The sequence below is a fragment of the Pleurodeles waltl genome, chromosome 6 (assembly GCF_031143425.1).
Source record: "Pleurodeles waltl isolate 20211129_DDA chromosome 6, aPleWal1.hap1.20221129, whole genome shotgun sequence".
In the NCBI taxonomy this organism is placed as follows: Eukaryota; Metazoa; Chordata; class Amphibia; order Caudata; family Salamandridae; genus Pleurodeles; species Pleurodeles waltl.
In genome coordinates, this window is record NC_090445.1 from 812,942,273 (window position 1) to 812,968,255 (window position 25,983).

General features: G+C 43.9%; 1 protein-coding gene across 1 annotated transcript in view; it reads right to left on the reverse strand.

Annotated features, from left to right (window-relative positions):
- Positions 1–25,983, reverse strand: part of SORCS3 (sortilin related VPS10 domain containing receptor 3) — a 2,578,554-nt gene that overhangs the window by 1,613,867 nt on the left and 938,704 nt on the right. The window contains exon 3 of the mRNA XM_069239432.1: positions 23,273–23,372. Coding sequence (XP_069095533.1) covers positions 23,273–23,372 — 100 coding nt within the window. The remainder of the gene's footprint in view (positions 1–23,272; positions 23,373–25,983) is intronic.

The following is a 25,983-nucleotide window of genomic DNA, read 5'->3' on the forward strand; positions in this document are numbered from 1 at the left end:
AAACCTGAAAGGCAGATTAGGCTTATTATGCTGTGCTGTAACATAATGTAGGTAGGAAGGAAATATATTACTCTTAGTGACAATATGGTGGGACTGTTTTTTTGTTTCACACTCTTTGCCACATTTTTCTTTTAGTGTGTTTTATCATCCTAGTTATTACAATACATGCCATTTTATCTAAGATGCAGTTACTTCAAGAAATCCTTATTGAACTATATTCTGCCTCTGTTTGTCTTTGCCTGGGTGAGACTAATGTAACTGATAGAAAGGGGTCAGATCTGACCGACCATGAGTCCCCTGAAGAGTCTTTCTTGTTGTACGCCAGGTTGCCATAATCATCCCTGCTCTTGGGCAGAGATGAGGCACTTCTAGTTATTCAGAAAACCCGGATTAGGACGACAGGTGTCACATGGTGTGGAATTGTACTTAGTACCCCACTATCTATGTGATTCTACCACCCAAATCCAGTAGCCTCATTAGGGTAATGAGAACCTACATGCCCTGGTGCTGCCAACGTTTGGTCAGGCACTAGTTTTCGGATCTTCCTAAGTATCTCTGTCTCACTAAAGGCTAAAGACCCCTCGATACTATATACAGAGACATCTGTGTATTGAGGATTTCCTCCTCAGCTAAGTAGGTAGTACCCATGTAACGCTGTAGGTTGTTCAAGGTTGAACTTTAAAAGGATAAATCCCCACTTGGTATTCTTATCTATGAGCAAACACTGGGTAGCAATTGCAGTAAATATGTGACCACCCCTTACTGCACACTTATTGGCAAATGGCCTAACAGCCCAGGGGGATCAAATCACATTTGTTGTTGAGGCTCATCCGACCTACAGCACAGAAATATTTCATTCTTGGGTCACTTTTCCAGCAGTTGATGGGAATACATTTCATCACTACACACCTGAAAACATACCAGCACAATACAGAGCTTATGCATATTTAGAAGTAACTATCTTATCAAGACCATAATAATTGGCTTGATGGTGCCCTACCACATACAATATTACATGTTAGGTTAGGTCCTCTGAGCAATGATGTTCCGACCTGGCCCTTATCGGCAACACATCCATCGCACCCTGATGCAACAACCTTAGCTCACTGGAATATAAAGACCGTTAGTACAGTTTGTAATGCAAACATTAAATACTAATCCAGCACGTGCCGCCCCAGCACAACCACATGCAGTTACACCAGGGATTTACCCTGTGACTGTACATTCAATCATGGGTAAAGCACCCACCAAGCAGGAGGAAATTCCGTTTTGGTTAGCCCAAAAATTAAATGCACTGGAAGCAGTCTTTCATCATACTGATCCTCAGGACAAACATAGAATCATCACTATGTGCTTGCCATTTGGGGGAGTTCCCACAGTAGATAACTGCAACACGTGTGGCACGGTATTTGCCACACTTTATACTACCGCACACGGCACTCCAACATTTGCCAATCTTCCGGAGGTTTTAAAACAAATTCAAGATGAATACGGGGCTGCCCTGGCCCTTCACTTGGGGATGCAATTAATGGGCAACTTTGCCACTGTGTCTTGAATAATATTAAGTAACCTTAAAGGGGAAGCAGCTGTACTAGACTTAGACGGCTCCGGGACATTCCTGTACAGGATAAAGAAAGTGAGATGCCAAAGATCATCGCTGAGACCTACGCTATTGGTATTGGTCGAGATAGTCTGGGGCCAGCCCAATTAAACCACAATTACAAGGGAGATCTGATAAAGATTCTACTAAGTAAGCACCTGAAGGTTCCTGAAAGCGCTAAACAACAAACACATAAAAAAGAAAGGGGAGAATCTCCACATTCGGAGACCCCTCAAAAAATAAATAATCTTAGAAATAGAGATAATATAAAAATGTCTGAAAGATATCAATATACTGATATATGCCAATCTCGTTCCTTTCAGGACTTACTGGAACAAAAGGAGTGAGAGAGGTGAGTGGTCAGAGCAGTGAACAGTTTAAGTGAAACTGAGAAACAACTCACAACGCTTGTCTGAAGTTTCAGTAAGAAAGAACAGAAACATCCCCAACAAAAACCCCAGTTCAAAAAGAAAAAGGTGGCAGCAGTTCCAATACTGCATGCCACTCAGGAAGAGGGCTTTACTGAACATCAGGAAGTGGGCACTGCTACACAGTGCAGCAGAGGTCACAATAGTTCGCCAGAATTTTCAAGAACACCTGGAGGTGAAAGCTGCTAGTTAATGCGGCAGAGGTCACAATAGTTTGCCGGGATCTTCAAGAGCACCTGGAGGTGAAAGCACCTCTGATGACTTCTTACAAGTTAAGACTGTGGACATGTGTGTCTCCAAGCCCAGCATAGTGTATAAAATAACTATGCAATTAGAGAGACATAGAACACACAATCAATGCTATCTTTTGGGACCGCGTCATCACCATTTATGATATTTTACTGGCCACCAGAATTTGTCCGTGATCTCCCTTATGGAGAAGAGATTATTGAAAAATCTTTCTCGCCCCTTGTTCGCAGAAAGCTTGAAGAAATACATGCCATTGATTGGGCAGTGGTGCAGGCACCTGCGTTATACTGCAACCACGTATGGTTGGATATGGATTCCCCCTATTATGTAATACCTGTTAAATTTCAACCTCAACACCAATATCCAATAAAGCATGAAGCTAAAGCACATGTGAGGGAAATCCGCAAACAATTAGAGTACCAGGGTGAAATTGAACCCTTTGTCTCACTAATGAACAATCCAATGTTCCCTTTCGCTAAACCTGCCCATTCATATAAAATAGTTTTAGACTACAGACATTTGATCAGTCATACTCTCACATTTGCTATACAAAATGCACACAGCACAGACTTATGAACAATATAGTGTGCAAAAAGTAAAAAACAACCTTCGATATATCCAATGGGTTTTTCTGACAAAATATGGCACCTGAAAGTAGGTACTTAACAAGTTTCAGCGCCTTAGGCTCTCAGAAAAAATTCTGTTGAGTCCCACAAGGGTACAAGGACAGTCCATTACTGTTTTCAGCTCATGTTACATCTATTTTGTTCGGCAATGTCCCTGAGGCGTTGTCATACGTGGATGATATCTACCTTACAGACGATGACCTCATGCAACATATAAGATGGGTAGCCCGCATTGTTGTGGGATCTGCCAAATTTAGCTACAAATTTAACTTTAAAAAAACAAAAATATCCTACTTTAGTGTCCTGTTCTTGGGATCCGAATTGTCAGATGAAGGCAAGAGCCTTGTGTCCTAATTTTTAGAACAATGCACAAAACCTCAAAATACAATAAAAAAGCTCAAGTCTTTATTAGGTTTTTTACATTTTTGGCAGAACCTATATTCTAGACTGTGCACAACGCATTAAGCCATTATATGACTTGATACGTCATGACTTTACCAGCAGATACTGGACAGTCAAGTCAAATAAGCTTTATTCAACAGAATTTTTTTATAAAAGCATACATACAGAAACCCTGATCAATACATTAACCACAAACCAAACATATAAGTAAAGCATTAAGACTCAGGTAGAGTGGATGTTGTTGATGCAAAATAACACTGTAAAATACAGGGTTTTGTAAATAAAAACTGAGCAAAGAACATTAAAAAGGAAAATAAAATGTATATGTATATATATACATTAACTGTTCAGAATAATATAATAAAAAAAGCAAGGAATAAAACAGTAAAAATGATTAAGATCACCCAGCAGGTTGCATATGGCAATAGTTATGGAATTTTCTTCTCAGTCGCTAGCAAAATGTATTATTTTTCTGTGTCTGAGAATAGCCCATAGGAATACAGACATAATGATATAGATGTATATAGTTGGCAAAGACAGTAGGAACACATAAGCTGTGTTGAGACATTGTCTCAAGTTCATGGATCTCAGTAATGCCAGCAATAGTATCTTTCTTGGAGAGTTATACAATGAACAGAATAGAATTGTATGGAAAGAACTTTGCTCAGTAGCCATGTCACACAGGCATTTGGCCATAAGCCTCGACCAGTTGTTTATGGTTGGAAAACTCACCAAGTGATGGAAAAGATTTAGCCTAAACCTGGTCCAAACAAACCTGTGCTATTCGTTGCTCACCTCATTTAGATATAGTTGCATCCCAGGTGAGGTTAAGATCAGCTGGATTTTAAGAACACTTGTCTTTAGCAGTTCAGCGGTTAGAGTTAGTTACCCTTAATCTGACAAGCAGTCTTTAGGTTTTTTCTTGTGACAGCTGGTAGTGTTTCTGGTTATAGTAGTAGTCTGGGTGTCCTAGATCACTCATAAAACGCTTTACGTAGCCAAACCATTTTACTTTCCCAACATTAGAGGACCTAAGGCAATCCCGTATAATCTCTTGGTTCAGCTTTGTATACTCAGACGTCCATATCTTGTGTCATAGCAAGATCAGTTGGGTTTTAACTAGGTTTAAAATTAGCAGGACCCCTAATTCCGAGTGGCATACGTGTGATAGACTACACTGTGGGAGAGAAAGAAGATACTTCAGGAAGGCGTTCTATATTAACTGTAGGGAGACATTGTTTACATGCCCCCAAAGGCCTGCCCTGTACATGGCTGTTGACATACATTTGGCCTTATACTCTGTTAGTATCTCCCTAGGGGTTTTCTTACCAAACTTGCAAACAAAATTGCGTAAGGCTGCAACAGTTTTCTGGAAGTGTAGCCCTCTGGTTCTTATTGCCAGTAGCCATGTCCCTTTTGCGTCAAACATGATCCCCAAGTAGGAAAAGGACATAACGTAATCTATTCTGGTGTCTTTTATCATGGGACTGGGAGTTTTCAGTAACACTTTCCTGCACCTCACAGCAAATGTCTTGCTTTTGTTAAATAATAGCCCCAGTTCCTCCACATAGGACACAAAACATGTTAGTAATTGTTGCAGTGCAAGTGGGTTCGGGCCATCAGGACCACATCATCAGCATATAAAAGGATGGGACGGGTACTTATTTGGGGCAGTTTGTTACAATTGGCAGATAATATGTTACCCAGACTATTAATGTATAGGGAGAAGAGAAAGGGTGCCAGAACACAACCCTGCCTTACACCCTTCTCTATTTCAAATAGCTGGGTACATTCGCCTTTGAGTCCGTATCGCACTCTGGCCCTGCATCCATGATATGTTTGCTATGAATTACACAGTCAAAGGAAGCAGCTAAATCAACAAAAACTAGGTACAATCTCTCTTGTTTGATAGTGGTGTATTTCGCTATCAGCATGCTTAGGTTTAGACTCTGTTCCACAGTGCCTACTCCCTCCCGGAACCCATACGTTAAGTCTGAAAAAACATTCTTGTCCTGGGCCCATTCCTGTAGTCTGTTCAAGATAACGCAGCCTGCCACTTTTAGCATCGAATCTAGGAGACAGATAGGACGGTAGCAGGTTGGACTAAGTCTATCTACCTTTTTGAAGATTGGGACTATAATTGATTCCCTCCAGGATTTCAATAAACCAAATTGACAACACGCATTCAAGACTTGAGTAAGCAGTGGCCCCCAGAGGGTCATGTTGGCTTTAAACAGATCTACAGGGATGAAGCCCGGGTCCGGCGCTTTGCCAGCTTTGCTAGCATTCAAGGGAGCCATGATCTTATCCAAGGTGAATGCCAGCTTGATAGAAGAAGGTAACGGGGGGGGAGATCACTATCAGACACATCATCTACTGTCAGCCCTGACCTGTTAGAGGATTGGAATAAATATTAGAAAAGTGATTAATCCAATCTCCCTCACTAATGGCTATTTCAAGGCATGGACCGGTATCAGGCTGGAGGGTGGATTAATTGCCCGCCAAAACTTTGCATGGTCTTTACTCATGCTTTCTTCATGCAGTTTCTCCCACATATCATCTTTTAAAGCTGTTTTCCTCTGTGTTAAAACACACTTGTAGTGTTTCCCTAGCTGCCCTGACTTCGTTTGCACAGCGTGGCCATTTTTGTGGTGCTAGTTTCAGCGTTCTATGGGCCTTGGTACAATGCTCATCAAACCACCCTCTCGTCCTGTTGTTGCTGCTGTCCCTACCTGTAATTATTAGTCCCTCCTTAACATACCCAGCAATCTTTTGGAAACTCTCAATGATATCCCAGGTCTAGACAACTTTCAAAAGCCTGTATACAACCACAGATTTTTTTAGAAACTCTTAGGGATCAATCTTTGACCAGCACAAGGTGTACCCATTGAGCCTGGTAATGTCCATAGCTCCCACCGTACAATACTTAGGAAGTGGCGCTTGGGTTAAAAAAATCTCTTGATGCAATATCCAGGTCTATGCTCAGGGGGAAATGGTCACTGCATGCAGTTGTGTGGTTAATGAAATTTCAAACTCTTGCGGCATGTCTGTTTGTGACCAACATGTAATCTATCACTACGTTTTTCCAATGCCCATTGAACGTAGGTGTGAATGGGATTGGCGGGCAGCAACTCTCATTAAAGAATGCAAGATCAATATTGAATATAAGATCATTCAGTTGTTCCCCACAGGTAGAATGTGTAAAGTGTGAGTGCCCAGCGTTCCCCCTTTCGCTTAAACCGCATGCCTTTTCTGAAGCCCTAGTGCAAACTTCGGTACTGAAATCTCCCCCCCCCCCCATAGAAATACCAAATCCTGGAACTTTTTATTCCTGAGAGCTTCAATATCCCTTTTTAGTAGAGTCAAGATAGTTTTTAACTCAGCTTTCAGGATGTTATTATAGAAGTTAATTAAGGCCAGCACCAGTTTTGCTGATATTTCAACAACAATGATGTGATGGTAGTGTAGTGTGGTTAGTTTTTATGTATTCATTGCGCTTTAGCTTCAGGCTTTAGGCCTTTGTGCACTTTGCCCTGAATATATTTTATTCATTTGCTGACAGCTTAGAGCCTCCGTGCACTTTGCTCTACATGCTTTTTATTAGGCTTCGTACTGTTATTTTTCAAATAGCCAGTTCTACGGTGTTGTTTTTTTATTCATATCACACTATTTTGCCTACTTCAGCACTGGAGTTCTCCATAACATATTTACTCTGTGCTTCAGTCAAGGATACTGTCTGGTACATTGCCGATAGACGTTGTAGGAGTTTAGACTTGGCATTCCTGCGTAGGGACATTTTGTGATCACGATGACATGTTAGTTATAAAATCACTTCCTTGTCCCAATACATGCAAGAGGGAGATTCCGACCAGGGAACCACAACTAGACGCTGACTGCCTCGTTGCAGATGCTGAACCAAGATCACAGGTCTTTGCTCAGGTATGAGGGCTGATGTCTCCACAGTGATTCTGACAGGCAAGCTAGAAGCTTAACATGCTAAATAGAACAAGCAGAGGGAGAGTAGAAACTGTTAGACAATATGATAGCTTTGTTCTTATGTTTTACTCTCCTGGTGACTATTTCAATCCTACTGTGTTGTATCGTTCTGGTTATTGCGGCTCACGCCTTAATATCTAAAATACAGTTGTTTTATTAAAATATTATATAAAACTTATACTGTCTTTGTCATTTGTATATGAGATCATATTGGAAATAAGAGAGTTGGTTTGGATCTGAGTGACCACGACTTCCCTGAGAAGTTCCAAAGATGTCATGCGCTCGGCTGCCAAATCATTCCTTCCTCATGGGAGAAATGAGGCACTGCTAGTTAGCCGGTGCAAAAACCGGATTTAGGGTGACAGAGTTCTTTACACGTGGGTCAGACTCAGTCCCCCACACCGTTATCGATCCTGCTGCCTAGAAATCCAGTAGTCTCATTTAGAATAATGAGAGCCTACGCGACAGTAGGGTTGCAGAGCCAGCACAGTTATACTAGCTGCTGTCAGGGTGTTTGAAACGTAAGTACAGATCTCCCCCTTTGCTCTACCAGGGTTGGATGGTTCCGCTGGGGTATGATAGGTTCTTAAACCATTGAGGTGGATTGGGTTTACTGCCCATGTTTCTTGTACACAGACTACGGTGAAGTTATTAACAAAATCACCCAGTCTGCTATAACAGCCTTAGACAGTAGACCTGCCACGTTCCAGAATTATATCCTTGTATTCCCCTCAGGAGTGGAACATTCAGAATTAACCAAGTGGTCCTGAATTGGTGGATTGGGTATGTCCAGGATGAGGGGGAGGATGTTTTAGAGTTAGCATTAGGAGAAGCAGTCGAACCAGGAGTAGTTATGTTGCGTGGAAGGGGTAGTAGGTTAGCAGGGATGTCGGGTTGTGCACTGAGTCAGTCATTCTTATCTAGATTAGAAGTGCCTGCTAAGAGGTTGGTGAACCTGGTCCTGTCACGCAGAGGGGACTGGGATACTTAAACTGAATGTGTGAGTACCCTGGGGCACTTATCCTTCCATCTAAGGCCACCAAATTATCAACCAAGTTCCTATCCCCAAGTGTCAGCTCAATAGTGTCAAGACAGGTAACCGTATCTGGCCTTCTAACTGCATCAATTATGTACTCACGTATTATGGAGTAACAGCCCCTCATATGACGAATCCAGTGGATCGCCTTGTTTCTCACAGAATCACCCCCTTCCCTGTGGGATGGTAGGTGTAGTTTGGGGACATTAACCATTAGGACAGTGCTGTTAGTATTAGCCCGATTGGGAGCAGGCTGTCCAATGTAATTTGGAACTTTAGCTTTCATTAATCTAGGCAATTGATGATGAAGACTTGGTTTGTCACCCCTGTTTAGGTATTTGTAAGTCAGAGCCTGGCTAGAATTCATGATCCCACTGGCCTATGTAGGGTGACCAGTGCCGGGCACCAGGTTTACAGCAACAGGGGGAGGAGCGAAATTTCAAGTCTTGTTACCGGTGTTCAAGGGTAATTTGGTCTGAAGTGTTGAGGACCCTATGAGATTCAGCGTGGTGCTACTGTTGTGATCCCTACTGGGTGTCACGTCTACGAATGTTAGCTGTTTGACCATTATAATTAAGAATTTAACCATGGATTTGAGCTCAGATACCTCATCATGTAAGTCTTTTATACATGGCACGTACTGAGCATTAAGCAGATCTGGGCTTGTGTCTGTTGCTCCTGTGTCTGCTGTCCTACCCATTAAAACACTTAGGTCAGGATCGTCATGTGATATATCAATTAAGGGACTGAAACTGTTGGTGCAATGAAGGGCCTCACTTCCGGAAGGTGTAGGCGTACTCATTGGTGACAATGGTGAATGAGTATTAGCCTTACTCGCTTTTCCCTGCCCTGTAGGAGTTAAAACTGAGGCCTCACATTTTTTTTTAACATCTCTGGGATTTTCCTGCAGCCCTCCCTTGGTCTTGCTGGGGAACCTTCACTCTGAATAAATTTAGGGGGTGTGCTCTGAGAGGAGGTCAACATATCCTCACAGTCAACTAGGAGGTCGTCTATCCTATCCATTACACAGTTACTTGCTGCATGCTTCTGCTGTTTGTGTTTTTTACTGTGTGCCATCCCAGTCCGCCCTCATTCGCTTTCCTTTTGCCCATCGTAGTTACTTACACCAGAGGGTGATCCCTTAGGGATAGAATAAGACAATATGGCTGTACCCAGAGTCTATAAAAATGCAAAAGCACTTACAAAGTCTGCTTAAAAAATAAATATCAGGGGGAGGCCCAGCCCGGCCTCCTTCGGGCTCTGTTGAGTGTGGACGGGCCCGCCCTTGTCCCAGGGTTTGCTGGGCACGGCCCGCACACGTGACTCCTGGGGCCACAAAACAGTCTGGGATAAGTAGTCCCACTTGGAAGTCTCTAGCGCGTCCCGTGCTGCGGTGTACCCCCATGCACTATATAGCGCTTGTTGGTCTGGTCAAGTGGGTGCCGCTGCCTGAGGAAAATGGCCGCCTCCTGGGATATGTAGTCCTACTTGGAAGTCTCTAGTGTGTCCCCTGGGCAGTCAAACACACATGCATTTTCAGAGCATTGCAAAAAGACATGCGTGAAGCAAAACACCTACATACAAGGGAGTACAAAAAACACCTGGTCATCAGAGTAATTGCTGGTGCCATTGGCTTCACCTATGTAACATGCAATGAGGGTGAGACCTTCCCGATTGCATACAAATCGCATTTTTACTCTACAGCAGAACAATGCTTTGTTCCCACTGAGTAAAATCTCACTGCTGTTCAGATGGCTGTCATTAAAGAGAGACCTCTGGCCCAGGGGAAATGCATCATTGTTGTATCCCCATCCCAGCCCTTGAGGCTGTTATCAAAGCTAGCATTCCCAACGCTAAAGCATTACAACCACGTTGGATCCAATGGGCAACGTCTCTAACTGCCACTGATGTTGACTATATTTTTGACTCAAAATTACAAACTCAAGAATTTTTGCAAACTGAACTTGAATACCCAGTTTCAGCAAACACATTGCCTATTGAACAATATCAAACAATTTTGTATACTGATGGTTCAGCTCAACCAGCAATAGGCACTAAACATCAATATTCTGCCGCTTGCACAACCGTGAGTGGATACATGAAAGATGGCAAGTTTGATCCACAACATACTTACACACAGACTTTAGGGGACTGCACCGCATAATTAGCAGTACTCAAAACTCTGGTGATGGAACTGGAACACATGGATCCTGAACAGCTGATGCCGGTTGTCTGTGATTCGTACTACTGTGTCCAGTCCTTCAATGAATATCTGTATTATTGGCACCAGAATGGGTTCAGAGTTTCAAAAGGAAATACCATTAAACACAGACTTCTCTGGGGGAAAGGTGCAGATCTGAAGGAAACACTACCCAAAGTCCATGTTGTACAAACACTAGGACATCTAACGTGTTGGAATACACGTTGCAGGCAACACCTTGGCTGATGAAGCAGCCTAATCAGCAGTAGCTACGGCTCTTGTTGCTGCAGTAACGAGTTCTAGAACGAAATTGGATGATGAAATACTGGCAGCTGTGAAAGCTTTGGCTGACATCACGCTCTTACCAAAAGCATATCCTGCTAAATATTCCTACCGCATATCATGTCTCAATACTGCCCTAGCAGTAATACCAGGGGTTGGTAATCGTGTGATTCTCAATCAAGACCAAAGACCAGAATTGATCAAAGCAGCGCATGAGGGAGTTGCTTCAGCTAATGCTGGTGTGACAGCTAAAATATCATTGTTACAAGTATGTTACTGGTGGCCAGGTCTCTACAAATAGACCAAGCAGTATGTTCTTTATTGTGGCATTTGCCAACAAATAAAAGGGTCCACCGTCAAACGCCCAACGCAGACACCCCTCCTAATTGCCAACAAACTATTACAATGTGTGTACTTGGACCATTGTGGTCCCCTGACACCTGATAGTGCAAACAAATACATCTTAGTCGCTGTTTACTCATGCTCCAGATTTTTATGGGTTTGGCACAACGCTCGGCTGATGCTCGAACTAATATTGAAGATTTGCAAGTCTTTATCGGCACATATGCTGTTGCGGCTTTCTACTCAGACCAGAGCCCTGCTTTTGCCTCAAGGGCTTTTAGGGACACCATTGCTTCGTTGGGGGTCCAAATGCCTTACTCGTCTCCATTTCATCCTGAGCAAAATAGTGTACTAGAGCGAAGAAACCAAGATTTAAAGCAATCCTTAACAGCCAGAGTATTAGTCACGGGTTGTAGTTGACTTACACACCTGTATGGAGTCTAGAGAACACTTAACAATCTGCCAAGAAGATCCCTGGGGGGGGTGTACTTCATATGAATGCCTGTTTGGAACACAAATGTATGTTCCAGACCTTGATGGTCCTGACGAGGTGGCAGGAGATACACCTTTTGACATAAATGAACATGTCGCAGTCTTGCAGGACTTGCAATAGTACCATGATGACAACGCATCTACCAGTGCCACCTCCTTGGGAATAAGGGATGGTCCGATAATACCTATCAGCAGGATTCCAAACGTTGGGGATGTAGTGCGTAAAAAGATTGCTATGAAAAAGGAGTTTTGTCCTTCTTATTGTGCACTGCTTCCAGTCCTAGGAATACACAGTACCAGAATTGTCATTTTACCACTGCTGCCTGGTTCTAAAGAAAACTGCTTTGTCTCCATCGACAATGTCATACTACACCATATGGCTGATTCTGCATAGCAGACCTAGGAGACTCCTGGGTACTACCCGGATCCTTCTCACTACAGACCAGGAGGTTCCTCTACAGGTTTTGAGCAGCAACGCTGACACATCCCCAAGCTTGGGGAGGGTGGAAAATTAGCTTTCATTGGTTCCACTAACTTCCACTACTATAAACAACACCAATCAAATGTATTGATTTTATTCAAACTCTGCTGGAAAATGGGTTATTGGTAAGGGCAGCTAAGTACCTACACTTAGCAATAGGCCACTAACCTCCACTTAGGTCCATTTAGGTCTCATTAAACTAAACCCAGCTCAACCCTTGGTAGCTTGGCAATGAGCGACAAGGCTTAACTTAGGAGACAGAGGGGGTCATTCCGACCGCCGGGGACCACGGAAGCACCGCCAACAGGCTGGCGGTGCTTCCAGGGCCATTCTGACCGCGGCGGTAAAGCCGCGGTCAGAAAAGGGGAACCGGCTGTTTCCCACCGGTTTTCCCCTAGCCCAGGGAATCCTCCATGGCGGCGCTGCTTGCAGCGCCGCCATGGGGATTCCGACCCCCTTCCCGCCACCCTGTATCTGGTGGTTTTTATCGCCAGGAACAGGATGGCGGGAACGGGTGTCGTGGGGCCCCTGGGGGCCCCTGCACTGCCCATGCCACTGGCATGGGCAATGCAGAGGCCCCCTAACAGGGCCCCATGAAGATTTTCCCTGTCTGCTTTGCAGACAGTGAAAATCGCGACGGGTGCAACTGCACCCGTCGCACCCCTGCAACTGCGCCGGCTCCATTCGGAGCCGGCTTCCTCGTTGCAGGGCCTTTCCCGCTGGGCCGGCGGGCACCCTTTTGGCGGTCGCCCGCCAGCCCAGCGGGAAAGCCAGAATGGCATCCGCGGTCTCCTGACCGCGGAGCGGCCATTTGGCGGTGACTGCATGGCGGGCGGCGACCGCCGCCCGCCGCGGTCAGAATGACCGCCAGAGTGTAAAGCATTCAAATATAACAAAACAGTAAGTAAATAAAATGCAGGAAACAGTTTAAAAATCCAAAATCAATTTATGAAAATAGATTATATTTTTATCTTTCAAATGACACAGAAATGAATAAAATCGGATAAGGGGAACTGGAGATGTGAATTTTTTATTAATTATTGCTTTCTAGCGCATAGAAACAAAAAGCGTCAATCTTGTCATCTGTTCGCACCTCGACCGGGGCAAAGTCAAAGTTTAAGGTTGACCGCGATGGAGCCCGGCTTGGCTACAGCCCGCGGGAGGCCTTGGTCAAAAGTTTACCTTAGGACTTAGGGGTTCATTACGACCTCGGTGGTCTTTTCGCAAGACCGCCAAGGTACCGACGTGCTGAAGACCGCCAATGTGGTGGCGGTCTTCCGCACCGCATATTATGACCGCTGGCAGGCCGCCATCCTTTTTCGTACGGAAAGCCGCCAGCAGCCATACTGGCGGATGGCGGGAAAGTGGAGGTTGCTCAACCTCCACCGCCACGTCAACAGAACACCGCCCACTGAATCACGTCCCATGATTCAGTGTGGCGGTGTTCTGGTGACGGTGTTCTGGTGGCGGAGCTGCCCCCATGGATCCCGTCCCCTCCCAGAGGATCAACGGACAAGGTAAATTGATCGTCTGTTAGGGAAGGGGATGCGGGGGTGTTGTGTGTGTGCATGGGGGTGTGCGTGTGAGAGTGTAGAGGGGGTGAGTGAGTGAGTGTATGCGTGCGGGGGGGTGCTGTGTGTATGGGAAATGTGTGCGGGTCGGACGGTGTGCATGTCTGTTTGTATGTGTGCGGGTATGTGTTGTCGGGTGTATGTGTGCGTGTAGGGGTGTGTATATGTGCATGTTGGGGGTGTGTGCGTTTAGGGGTGTGTATATGTGCATGTTGGGTGTGTGTGCGTGTAGGGGTATGTATATGTGCATGTTGGGGGTGTGTGCGTGTAGGGGTGTGTATATGTGCATGTTGGGGGTGTGTGCGTGTAGGGGTGTGTATATGTGCATGTTGGGTGTGTGTGCGTGTAGGGGTGTGTATATGTGTATGGTCAGGGTGGGGAGGGGGTATGTGCCACCATTGGGGGGTGGCAGAGGGGTGGGGGGTGTGGTTGGAGGGTTCGTGGGGGGTAGAGGGGATGGGGGAGACCCCTATTAGTGCCAGGGAAGGAATTCCCTGACACTGATAGTGCCTACCGCCATGGATCTCATGGCGGTTCCCAACCACCCGAGATCCATGGCGGTATGCAGGGTCCTGATACCATCAGCGGTCTAGTGATGACCGCCGGGCTGGAGACCGCAATCTCCAGCCCAGCGGTCTTCACGGCCATGGCGGTCGGAATGGTGAAGTGGCGGATGACAGCGGCGGTAACCGCCGCGGTCATAATTCCATTTTTTTTCCGCCGGCCTGTTTGCGGTCTTACCGCCGCTTTACCACCGACCGCCAGGGTCGTAATGACCCCGTTAGTCTTTTTTCTGAAGATTTTCTTCAGAGGGACGTACCTGCCAGTCCAATCCGACCTCCTGGAACTCTTCCTCGGATACGCGTTGCGGGAGCCCTCTGTGGAGATTTTTACCTTCGGACTTAGTCATTTTTTCGAGGTGAAAATCCTTCGACTGGGGCAAACCTGGATCTTGATCTGACGTACTTGGAGCCCTCCTCGGATACGCTGGCTGGAAGGTCCCTGTCAACTTCCCACGTTCGGACTTAGTCTCTTTTTTGGGAGATTTTCTTCACCGGTACGAACCTGCAAGTCAGGCCGGGTCGCGGTTGAGGCAAGCCGGCTAGAATTGCTGCAGCAGGTCGGTTCCTCTATGAAGCTTTTTTCCAAAAGTTCTCCAAACTTCTGGATCTTCTTCCAGATGTTCTTTTAAGGTTCTTTTGGGGTCCACAGCTCACCCTCAGGTTCCAGAAGCTCTGAGATGCTCCTTGGGGGTGTGGACTACAACTCCCAGAATGCACCTGGTGCAAACTCCTTTTTGGCCACTGGACAGGGGTCAGCTGGTTGGTTTCTTCAGGAATTGGTGCAGGGGACTCTGGTTAGCAAGTTTTCACCTTTAGCAAACAGGGATTCTCCCCGTGAACCAGTTGAAGCCAGGCAAAGTCCTTCTTGTGGTGAAGCCTAAGTGTGCAGCTGGTGCAGACCTTCAGAGTGCAGGGTCCAGGTGCAGGCCAGGGGTCCAGCAGGGCAGTCCTTTTTCTCCTGTAGTTCTTCCTTGTTGGAATCTGATGGGGATCTGAGGTGTGGGTGCAGGTCTGTCAGTTTTATCCTTGCTCCTGGGTGAAAAACAGGGGGGTCCTGGTTCTCCAGTCAGGGGCAGGGTCCTTCCCCCTCTGATGACCACTTCCTGGGAAGTGTGGCAAAAATCAATCCCAGGGAGCAACATTCCTCAAAAATCCATCATGGCTGAAAGTGATTTTTGGAGGTTACATCTGGCTGATCCCACCCACTGGTGTGGCTAAAAATCCTAAACACACCCCTCTCCTGCCCTCTCCTAATCTAATCAAGGGGCACCTAATTGTCTGGGTTTGCAGGATGTGGGGGTGTTGCTGGGTTGCTCCAAATGTCCTTCTCTGCCTTTGAAGACCAGTTTGGCAGCCCTCCCCCTTCCTGCCTCACCATCTGCTGAGAGGAGATCTCCTCCCACAGGCATATCTCTTTGTGTGGAGCCAGGCCACTTCACACCTCATCAAACAGCCTGGCCAGGCTGCCAGAGGCTGGCCAATCAGAGCACAGCAGCAAAAACACTGCAGGGATGAAGTTGGCAACTTTTCAGGTAAAGTTTAAAACTATTTACCTGAACAAGGTATATTAAATCCAACAACTAGAAGTTGTGGGATTTATTATAACAATTAATTTGATACCAAACTTCTGGTATCTGTTACTTAAGGGGACATTTAAAATTAAAATAAGTCTCCCCATTCTAGCCTATGGAGGCCATTCACTACAATGAGGGAAAAACAAATGTGGCTGTTTTACCTCACCAAGGCTTATAAAACTATTTGTATAAGGTCCCTGCTTATAGTTACATGGCACCCAGCCCTAGGGGCACATAGGGCACACCTTAGGGGTGACTTATATGTACAAATAAGGTAGTTTAAGACTTTGGAACTACTTTTAATTCCTAAGTTGAATTTACATGTAACTTTAATTTAAAAGCAGCCAACAAGGCAGGCCTGCCTTTAAAGTGACACTGGGCACCTCAGCTGTGCACCTATGGGGGCACTACCTATGCTGGGGTCCCTAAACCTCTATGCCCTAACATATACTAGGGACTTATAGGTAGGTTAACTTTGGCAATTATAATCAGCCTAATTTGCATATCCACTTTACACAGAGCACTGGCCCTGGGACTGGTAAGCAGTACCCCGGGCACTGCCAAGAGTCAGTAACCACCAGTACCTGTCCAAAACGTTTGGGAGTGACCAGGGCAAAAAAGGACTTTCCTACAAACTCTATAAAAAGGGATGGCATAGTCTACTATGAGCCACTGTTGGAAACTACTGCAAGTTCTCCTCTTCCAAACTTGGCTCCAGTTTTTACATGAACTGCTTCTGGATATTTTGCCAATATCAATGACACTTTCACTGACTCATCTGCCTCTACTACAACAGACCTGTCAAGAGCACGTAAGCTAATAATTTGGCTTAAAGTTATCTATTTCATTCTTCCATGGAATTATCTGTGGCTCTTATTAACTGTGGTTTTTGTCCTTTTGATTGGGTTTGTCATCGTTTTCTTCTTACTTATACATGGTCATTACCTTCCTGAATGCTCTACAGTTGAACTGGTAGATGAGGTCTTAAAACCAAATTTTTCTTTGCATAAAGTCCGCAGAGACTTGTCCCTAGTTAACATTTCTGCTACACTTATTCCTAATAGGATTGTTTGGGATAAAGTATTATTTGATATATATGGCCTGACGAAGGTCATTGAAATTCCATATGTATTCAAATTTTCCATGAACTATGTAATTACACCTGGAGTAGTTTCTGATGATTGGGATGTGAAAACAGTTGATTCTATGATGTCTGATTTGCAGTATTATACCATATTTGAAAATGAGGATGAGTATCAATCCAAAGAAAATTATGGAGGTATAGTGACAACATACAGCATAGGGAAACTATGCCAGCAATGGTTGAAAAGTTCCTCACTAGATGCTGCTAAAGAACACCTCAGTCTCCTGTCTAATGAAACAGATTCTTCTGGTCTTCCTGGCAAGCCCCAGAAGACTATGCAGAAGGCATTTCTTATACGCAGTATATAATGAGATTTGAAAACGTTCCCAACAAGAAGTGGCTGCCCTGTTAAGCAAATTGATCAGGAAAATGTACAGAAAGCATTAGCCTTTGTAGGTAATGGGATTAACACCTTGTCCGACCGGATATACACTTTAAATAATATTGCATCCTCTGCAAAAGACATAGTACAGAGTGATATTTCATCTTTACACCATGGACAGTCAGCTAAGATTCATTATGCAGTTGGTTGGACATAACGAACACTGAAAGAGGGTTGCGGTCCCTGGCATAATGTTAGCACAAAGGACATTTTCAACATTTAATGTAACGTGACAACAACAAATAATGGCTAAGAAGGAAGCAACATGGCTTGCTTAACATGGAGAAATTAGGAAAGTTGCATTTTACTGTGGCTGAAATACCATCTGCTGAATGGCTAACACACATGGTTATACATATGCCTATTTCAACACTTCAATTCACATCCTGCTTGAAATACATTCCAGTAGGCAGATATGAAAGGCTGGGAGATAGTTACATACACGAGTTGTGGGAGCTTCCCTTCTCATACAAATGCTTTAGTGGCATGAAAGAGGTCTTTCTCAGCGGTAGTGAATGCAAGACTTCTGTTAGCCATTCAAGAGTTTGTAAGCAGCTGTCCTTGCACGGGGCATGCAGCGCCTCGGCAGCAAATTTAGCCTGCTATCTGAAGGGAGTTCCAGTCCCCCTGATAAGACCTGCGCTCCAGATGCTCTTGAATGGCAGCTATGTGCTCATTAACAGTGAGAGCAGTTGTGGAATGCAAGCCGAAAAAGCTTATGTCGTTTCAGTCCCCCAAATTGTCATATGTTGCAGGAATGTCCTTTTTCCCCTACACAACAACGAGGAGTAGCAGACATTTGACCTCATATTGCTACTTCAGATGTGAATTTTGTCAAGTTGAGCAGACTCAAGGCTTCTTTGTTTCAAAAACATGTGGTGCTTACATCTGCGCGTGAGACCTATGCGCTTCAAGTTGCATGGTCATTAGCAGAGATTCAGTCCCTTTTAAGCACAACCCTTCCGAGACACTTTGGTGAACTCGTGGGACGAATATTCAACGGTCCAGTAGTACTGGAATCACGCTTTTCTTTAAGGCTGTTGGTTCTGGTTTTGTTCACAGCTTCTCCTCTATATTTGGCTTAATACCTTCCGCCATATACTCAATATGTTTGAGTATTTTCTGCGGATTTCTGATTACTTTGGCTATATTAGATGCATCTTGCTGTTGAAACATTTTCTGCACAATGGTTGCCTCTTCACAGCAAGGAGGACTGAAAGCACTTTCACCAGCGCAACTGTGTCATGAATGCATGATGCAGTATTTCGGAGCACCACTCCTGGAGCAACAGGAGTGCGACTCATCTCTGTCATTCTGACCGGTCTTGGATTGTGTGCAGCCGATGTTGGGATGCCTTTGGTGCCTTTTTGAATGTGTAGTGAAAGTCTGTTTTTCTATGCGGCGCTTACTTTCATTGGACGCTGATCTGTTGATCTTCTCGATGAGGGCTTATTACCAGACATGCATGTTGAGGGTGGATTTGCTACAAAAAGCCTTCTCTGAGTTGCCCTTTGTGGACAATGCGACTCAACATTGGGCACAACACGGAATGCTGATGCCTCAGCTGGAGCTCAGGCTTTTGAACACGAGTGCTCTACAATTTTCCTTGGCAACGATTTGGATATTTTACCACCTGCTGAAGTGGAACATTTCCTCGCTTCAAATGTCCAGAAATAATTGCCAATTTTAAAAATGATACTGATATTTGAATTTGGTTTTAATGGCGCCACTATTGGAGTTTTAAATTGTCCTTCCTTTCCTATGCTCCAGTGTCTTTTAACTTGTCATTATTGACATTTATGTTTACATGCTTTTATAAATAGACTTCATTTGGCTTTTTTTTTTAGGCTTTAAACCACCTTTCAACCAGCAAGGAGAGGGTGTTGTATAGCTATTATTTTAGCCATATTTTAGACACATCATTTTAGCAAACTAGGCCTGCCGTTGTGCACTTTAGCCAGTTACATTTTATTCAGAATCTCTTTAACGTTTCAGCATCAGCCACATTTGCGGTGTTGTTTTATTTTTCTCTATCTAGTTGTTCTTTCACCTAGGAAAGCATTATGTTCTTAGCAGGACACTCATTTCACTTTGTGCTTTCCTCAAGCCTGCAGTCAGATAGGATTGCCGGCAAAAGTGGTATGCTGTGTCTTCAACATTCACAGAAACACACATATTCCTACGTGGGGACCCTTTCTTAGAATGTCAACTGTTTTATTATAAAAACACTCCTTTGTCCCATACACGTTAGAGGGAGGTTCCAGCCAGATGACTGTGACCGCATGCTGATTTCTGATTGCCTTCACTACAAGTGCTTGCATAGACTACCGAATCCCTGACCTACATGGGGACGGTGTCTCTTTAGACAATAGGCTTCTTTGCTCAGGTATGGGGATGATGTCTTCGCAGGGGGGAAACCTGAAGGGCGGATTAGGCTTATTATGCTGTGCTCTAACATAGCGTAGGTTGGAGGGATATATATCACTCTTAGTGACAGTATGGTGGGACTGTTTTTTGTGTTTTACACTCCTCGTCTCCTTTTTGCTTTTAGTGTGTTTTATCATCTTAGTTATTGCAATACATTACATTTTATCTAAGATGCAGTTACTTTAATAAATCCTTATTGAACTATAGTCTGCCTCTGTTTGTCTTTGCCTGTGTGAGAGACTAATATAACAGAGAAAGGGGTTAGATCTGATCGACCACGATTTCCCTGAGGAGTCTTTCTTGTCATGTGCCCAGTTGCCACAATCATCCCTGCTCTTGGGTAGAGATGAGGCACTGCTAGCGAGCTGGAAAACCCGGATTAGGCCAACAGGCATCACAAAGTGTGGAACTGTAATTAGTATTCCACTATTTATGTGATTCTGCCACCCAAATCCAGTAGCCTTGTTATGATAATGAGAACCTACCCGACAATGGTTTAGTGAGAAAAATTAAGTCCTGCCCACTGCACGCCACCTAATTTCCGAGTTACTTGTAAGAATTAGTCTCTTCAAAGTCAAATGATGCTGCACTGCAACTATCAACAACAGCACGCAAAATCAGGTGCCAGGTTCAAGGGTGCCACAGAACACTGACAATTTTAACCCACAGCTAAACAGTTACAAAATACCAATCATGAAAGTTATTAAAAATCCTTGGGTGTCAGCCATGAGGTATAATTTAGTTTCTTTGTACCCATTTACACCCTGAACGTACAAGATTCCAGTTTGAGCCACAATCGATTACTTGAGCTGTGTGGAATATGTGGCTTAATCCCCATTTTAAGTACAGAAAACTAGAGGACCGTACGTAGTGGAAGAATCAATTAATAGAGATACTGTTCAAAATCAGTTTTCAATGAACAACCTTCCATTCACTGAGAGTGGCAAATGCAATTCACTTTTGGATAGTTGCCTTGCTAAATTTGGGACAGGAGTGTTGGTTAAACCTTGTGCGTGTAGAGACATTAGGGCAAATTCAAGCTTGGTCTGGCATTTCCAATTTTTTTAACTATAACATAGAAATGAGGATGTGTTGACAGACTGACAAGACCAGGAATAATCTAAACATTTATCATTCTCTGCAATCTATCACAAAAGACTAATGTTGCTCATAGCCAAAATCCCAAGTTAAACAACTATAGCACCTGGCAAAGTAAGTGTTGAAGAATATTTGTTATCGTATCTCAACCCAGAAGTGCTTTGGGTCTCTTTTAAAGTGGTTTATTAGTAACAGGCCTACATTTTCTATAACAACTAAAGAAACATACTGTACTCATTTACATCTTTGACTGGGCATCTACTGTATTCTCTACAAAAATGATGGCATACTTTATTTGGCCTTTAAATCTACTTCCACAGAAGTAAGCCTTGACTGTTCAGCTAAGCAAGCTTTGTAACATCTAGAGTTCTCAAAGAGGACCTGGTCAAATCAAGTCAATGTATATTATGATACAGTTTTACCAATTTTATTACAAACCTCCAAATTACAAAAACCAATAGCATATTACGTATTCCATGTTAAATATACTTATAACAAAATTACAGTTACTGATGTTCTAACAATGGCATTAATATAATTGATTGACTGGTATGTTAGTCATCTTTCATATAATTCCAAAGTGTCTTTTTATCAGAGTTAGAATTAATGTTGTCATTCGACTAAAATAATATCAATTGTCCTGGTATAGGCCCTCACTATGGCTTTGGCGGCCTCAAAGCAAGACCGCCAAAGACATGGGCAGCAGGAGACCGCCAGGGTTAGCGGTCTCCTGCCGGCCATATTATGGATACTGCCGGATTTCTACCACCCTTTTGGCGGATATCTGGCAGTAGCCATGCTGGCAGTCAGAGGCGCCTGGGTGGGGCTACCACCTGCACCACCCCGCCAGAAGGATGCCGCCAGCTATATTAAGACCATTAATACGGCTGGCGGTGTCCTGCTGGTGGGGTGCTGCCGGCAGTAGCAGCAACCCTTCCGTTCTCTGCCGGATGAACTCCTCGCAAGCCAAGGTAAGATGGGCATCCGACACTGGAGGAGGATGGGGGGTGCGGGGTGTTGTGTGTGAGTGCGTGATGTCTGCATGTGTGTATGCATGTGTGTGTGAGTGTGTGAATGCATCTGTGAGTGTTGTGGTGTAGGTGTGGTTGTGTGCATGAGAGTGAATGCTTGTATGAATGTTACAGTGAGTGCGTGTCTGCATGTCAGTGTGTATGCGTTGAGCATGTTTGTGTGAATGTGTGCTTGAATGCATGTGAGTATGTGTGAGTGAATGCGTGTATGGGTGATTGTGAATGAATGCGTGTAAGTATGTGTGAGTGAATGCGTGTAAGGATGAGTGTGAGTGAATGCTTGTAAGGATGAGTGTGAGTGAATGTGTGTACGGATGAGTGTGAGTGAATGCGTGAATGGAAGTGGAGGTGAATGGGTGTGTGCGTGATGAGTGTGGGTGTGTGTGCATGTATGCAGGGAGGGGGTGCTGTGACTTTAGGGGGGTGGCGGGTGGATCAGATGATTGTTGAGGCGGTGGGGGAGCCGTCTACCCATGACTTGGAAGGAGTTCCCTGTCACCGGCAGTCCTACCGCCATGGTTTTCGTGGCAGTGCTACCGCCACGAAAACCATGGTGGTAGGCCGGCTCATTACACCACCGGTGGTCTTCTGTGGACCGCCATGTTGGTATGAGTGGAGATGTGGCGGGTTGGCAGTGGCCTACCCGCCACACTCATAACAGGTCAAAATACCGCCAAGGTCTTAATGAGGGCCTTACTGTCAGACACAAAAATTATTTAATTGTGATTTGGGTGAAGGCAGGGCCTTCTCCTTTGGTGAAGTAGTATCATGACACCTGGAAACGTCATACTACTTCACCAAGGGTGATGTTTCAGCCAGAACATACTGCAGCAAGGAAGTGGAGCTAGGCAACTGGCGCATAGCCACAAATAAATACATTTTGACACCAAAAACTTTTGAGCTCTCTGAACACAGTTGGAGAACAAACTTAACTGTACAAAAGACACCGGTCCCAAAGAAAATGCATTTGGACAGCCATTTGGAGATCAGAGAAATGGGAACAACCGCTGTCAAACCTTTCATAATCTGAAAGCTGAGCAAGAGTTTGAGCTCAACTAACTGGAAAAAAATATTAGAATCTGCATTCTATTTCCTGATAGATGGTTGGTCCAGGAAGGGACAAATACAAAAAACTGTCTGTAGTATTGAACTGATTTGCAGTGCAGGGGATTCTCAGTATCGGAAACTGAACTACCGATTAAATTCAAACAAACGGAACTGCAGAAGTAGCAAAATCACATAACCTAAGATCCTGTTATCCCACAGAATATTTATTTTGATAACATGCATTTTAGGTGGAATTTTTAAATCATAGATCCGTGAAACATCTATCATATGAAGAGCTTACCTTCTTTTTATTACTTGGGCTGACATATAGATAACTCAGCACTGTCTTTAGTCCTACTTTTTCATTAAATTTTTCATATGTGGTGCCGTAGTCAGTAGATCTGTAGTGGAAAAAAAACTATGTTAAAATTGTATGAAACAAAGTACATAATTTGAAATACCTAATCAGGTGGAAAACACTTCAAATAGGACGACAAATTCTACATCAAAGTGGAGGTGCACTATAAACATTTCTTCTTCAAAGATTTTTGGAAATCACACAATCATCCCACTTTTTGAGCATTGAAAGTGCTCAAAAACATAAGGTTTTCCCTGCTGTTGATAATTCCTGAGAAATATTTTTTGGAAAGGTATTTATATTTTCTGCAAGAGAATTCTCCAGTTAAAAGATGAAATTTGCAGGGATTAATTTTCCAGCAAAACCTAATTTTGTTGGATTGTATTCTTGCAAATGAAACTTTGAATCACTGAATATGCACTTGTGTTTTAATTATTAAGTGGCTCATTGCAAGTGGCCCCTGCCAAGGGTGCATTAACACAACAAGTGGATTACTGATATTGTCTGGTTTCAGAATTACAGCATAATTACGTTTTGTCCCGACTGAAACGGTGATAACACAATAAAGTGCATGTTTTTTTTTCCATTTGAAGTCATAAAATCAGGAATACTTCAGTTTTTTGACCTTACAAATCTTGCCAAGTTGTACCTGGCAATTTTTTTGTGGGTTAAAAAACGAACGTTCTGTGCGAAGTTTATGTGTGTCTCCTAATCCTCAAAAAGGGGAAACCTTGTGTGTTCATCCAAATCTGCATTATAGAGTAAATGTTTTTTATGTACCGAAAGGGTCATGAACATTAATGTCACTGGGTCACATGGTGTTCTAGTCTATTTTTATTCTGTGCTCTAATTAAGTGGCTTTCCTCCTTATTCTTTGGTTCGTCCTGGTTTTAGAGAATTTAGGTAGCCCAGATTTTTGACAGATTGAGTGTATCATCCAATTGCAGACATCAAAGAATGATATTTTTTCTGACTTTTTTGTGTGGCAGTTCCAGTGGTATAAAAAAATTTGAAGGGGCCTCTGCATAGTACATGGAGGGGGCCCCCTTCCCAGCCCACCATCTACCACTACTGCTGCGGGGGCCCCTGGTACTCAGTGCCCCCCTGCACTGCGGGGACTGTGGGGGCTTATGTAACGCCACTGGGCAGTTCTGATTGAGCACTTGATGGGAGTACATGTCCTTCACTCTGTATTTCTCTTATGCAAGCTTGCCCCACACACTGTCACTCCCACTCCATACATTCTCTTTTCCTGTATCACCCTGCCTATGTCTCTCCCAACCCTGTCATCCTTGGTTCTCCTTTCTTTCCTTCTCCCCAAATATCAAACTCTGCTGAAGCTTGGTGTCTGTCTTTTTTCCTGGTTCTTTTTTTCCTTGTATGACACCAGCTGCTCACCGCTCTTAGCGTTGCCAATGCTTGTAAAATTGCACTAGCATTGGTGAAGACAGAGGCAGTGACCAGCCATCTTGGAGTGTCTTTTTCTACTTCAAAGATGACCAAATACTTGTGTATACACACAACATGGTAGCTGTGTTAGAGGTATAGGAAATAACATTACTCAGAAAATTTGCGTTGGAGACAAGTTAGTGCTTCTGAAAACTCTTTCCAATTTCCACTTTCACCTGCTGGCGCTGCAACTTTAGGTAAGTTACCAAATATTTGTTGCTGTTCCTGGCCAAGTTGACTGAAAAGAATAGCAGCTTTGTGCTTCAGGTCGCAACCACATTTGCCACTTAATTGGTGAACAATCAATCCCCAATTAAATACATGCTTATTCAGACCACATGTCTTTAAATAACATTACAAATCAAAAAACACAATAAAACAAATGCCAATGCATACAATAAATATCTACTGATTATAATATCTAAAATCTCTAAAGCCAACCTAGTTAAAACCCCCAATACACCCACAAAGAACTATTTAGGGGCCCATATAATGTTTTTTCACTGCAATCACAAATTTCCAATGGCAAGGCAATATCTCAAAAACGCATATCTGTTAAAAGTACTATAGCTTCAGCTCAATTCCTAATACCATACTTCTTAAAACTGGAGGTAAAATAGTTCTCTGGAGGTGCATGACAAATAAACAATCCACTATAATATGTAAAATATCACATTTTATCTTCAAGGCACATACACATCTCCCCAAGATATCCATCATATCCCCTTTTAGACTCTAAGTTCCCATACAGAGGATGGATCCCCACTCTTATTCTTAATACTTCATATCTCAATCTTCAATTAGGCAACAAGTCCAAATAAGGGAACCGTTCTTCCTTTTGCAATACCTTCCTCATGAATTGAACATACCTTTAATTCCACCTTAGAACCCGCCGTAGCGGGCTCTACCCGCTATTAAAGGCCCGCTCCCGAGTTAAATGCCCGAGCCGAAGGCGAGGGCATTTAACAAGGGAAAGGGCCTTTAATAGCCGGTAGAGCCCGCTACGGCGGGTTCTAAGGCTATTAGAACATTCTGCCACTCAGGGCAGAATGTTCTCTTAAAAAAAACAAATTGCTCACGGAGCCCTAGGGGATTAGAATCCCCTCGGGCTCCGTGAGGCTTTGTTCACAGCTGCTGCTGTGAACAAAGCCCATTGGAATGTTGGCGCTGCGGGCTTTTACCGGCCAGTAAAAGCCCGCAGCACT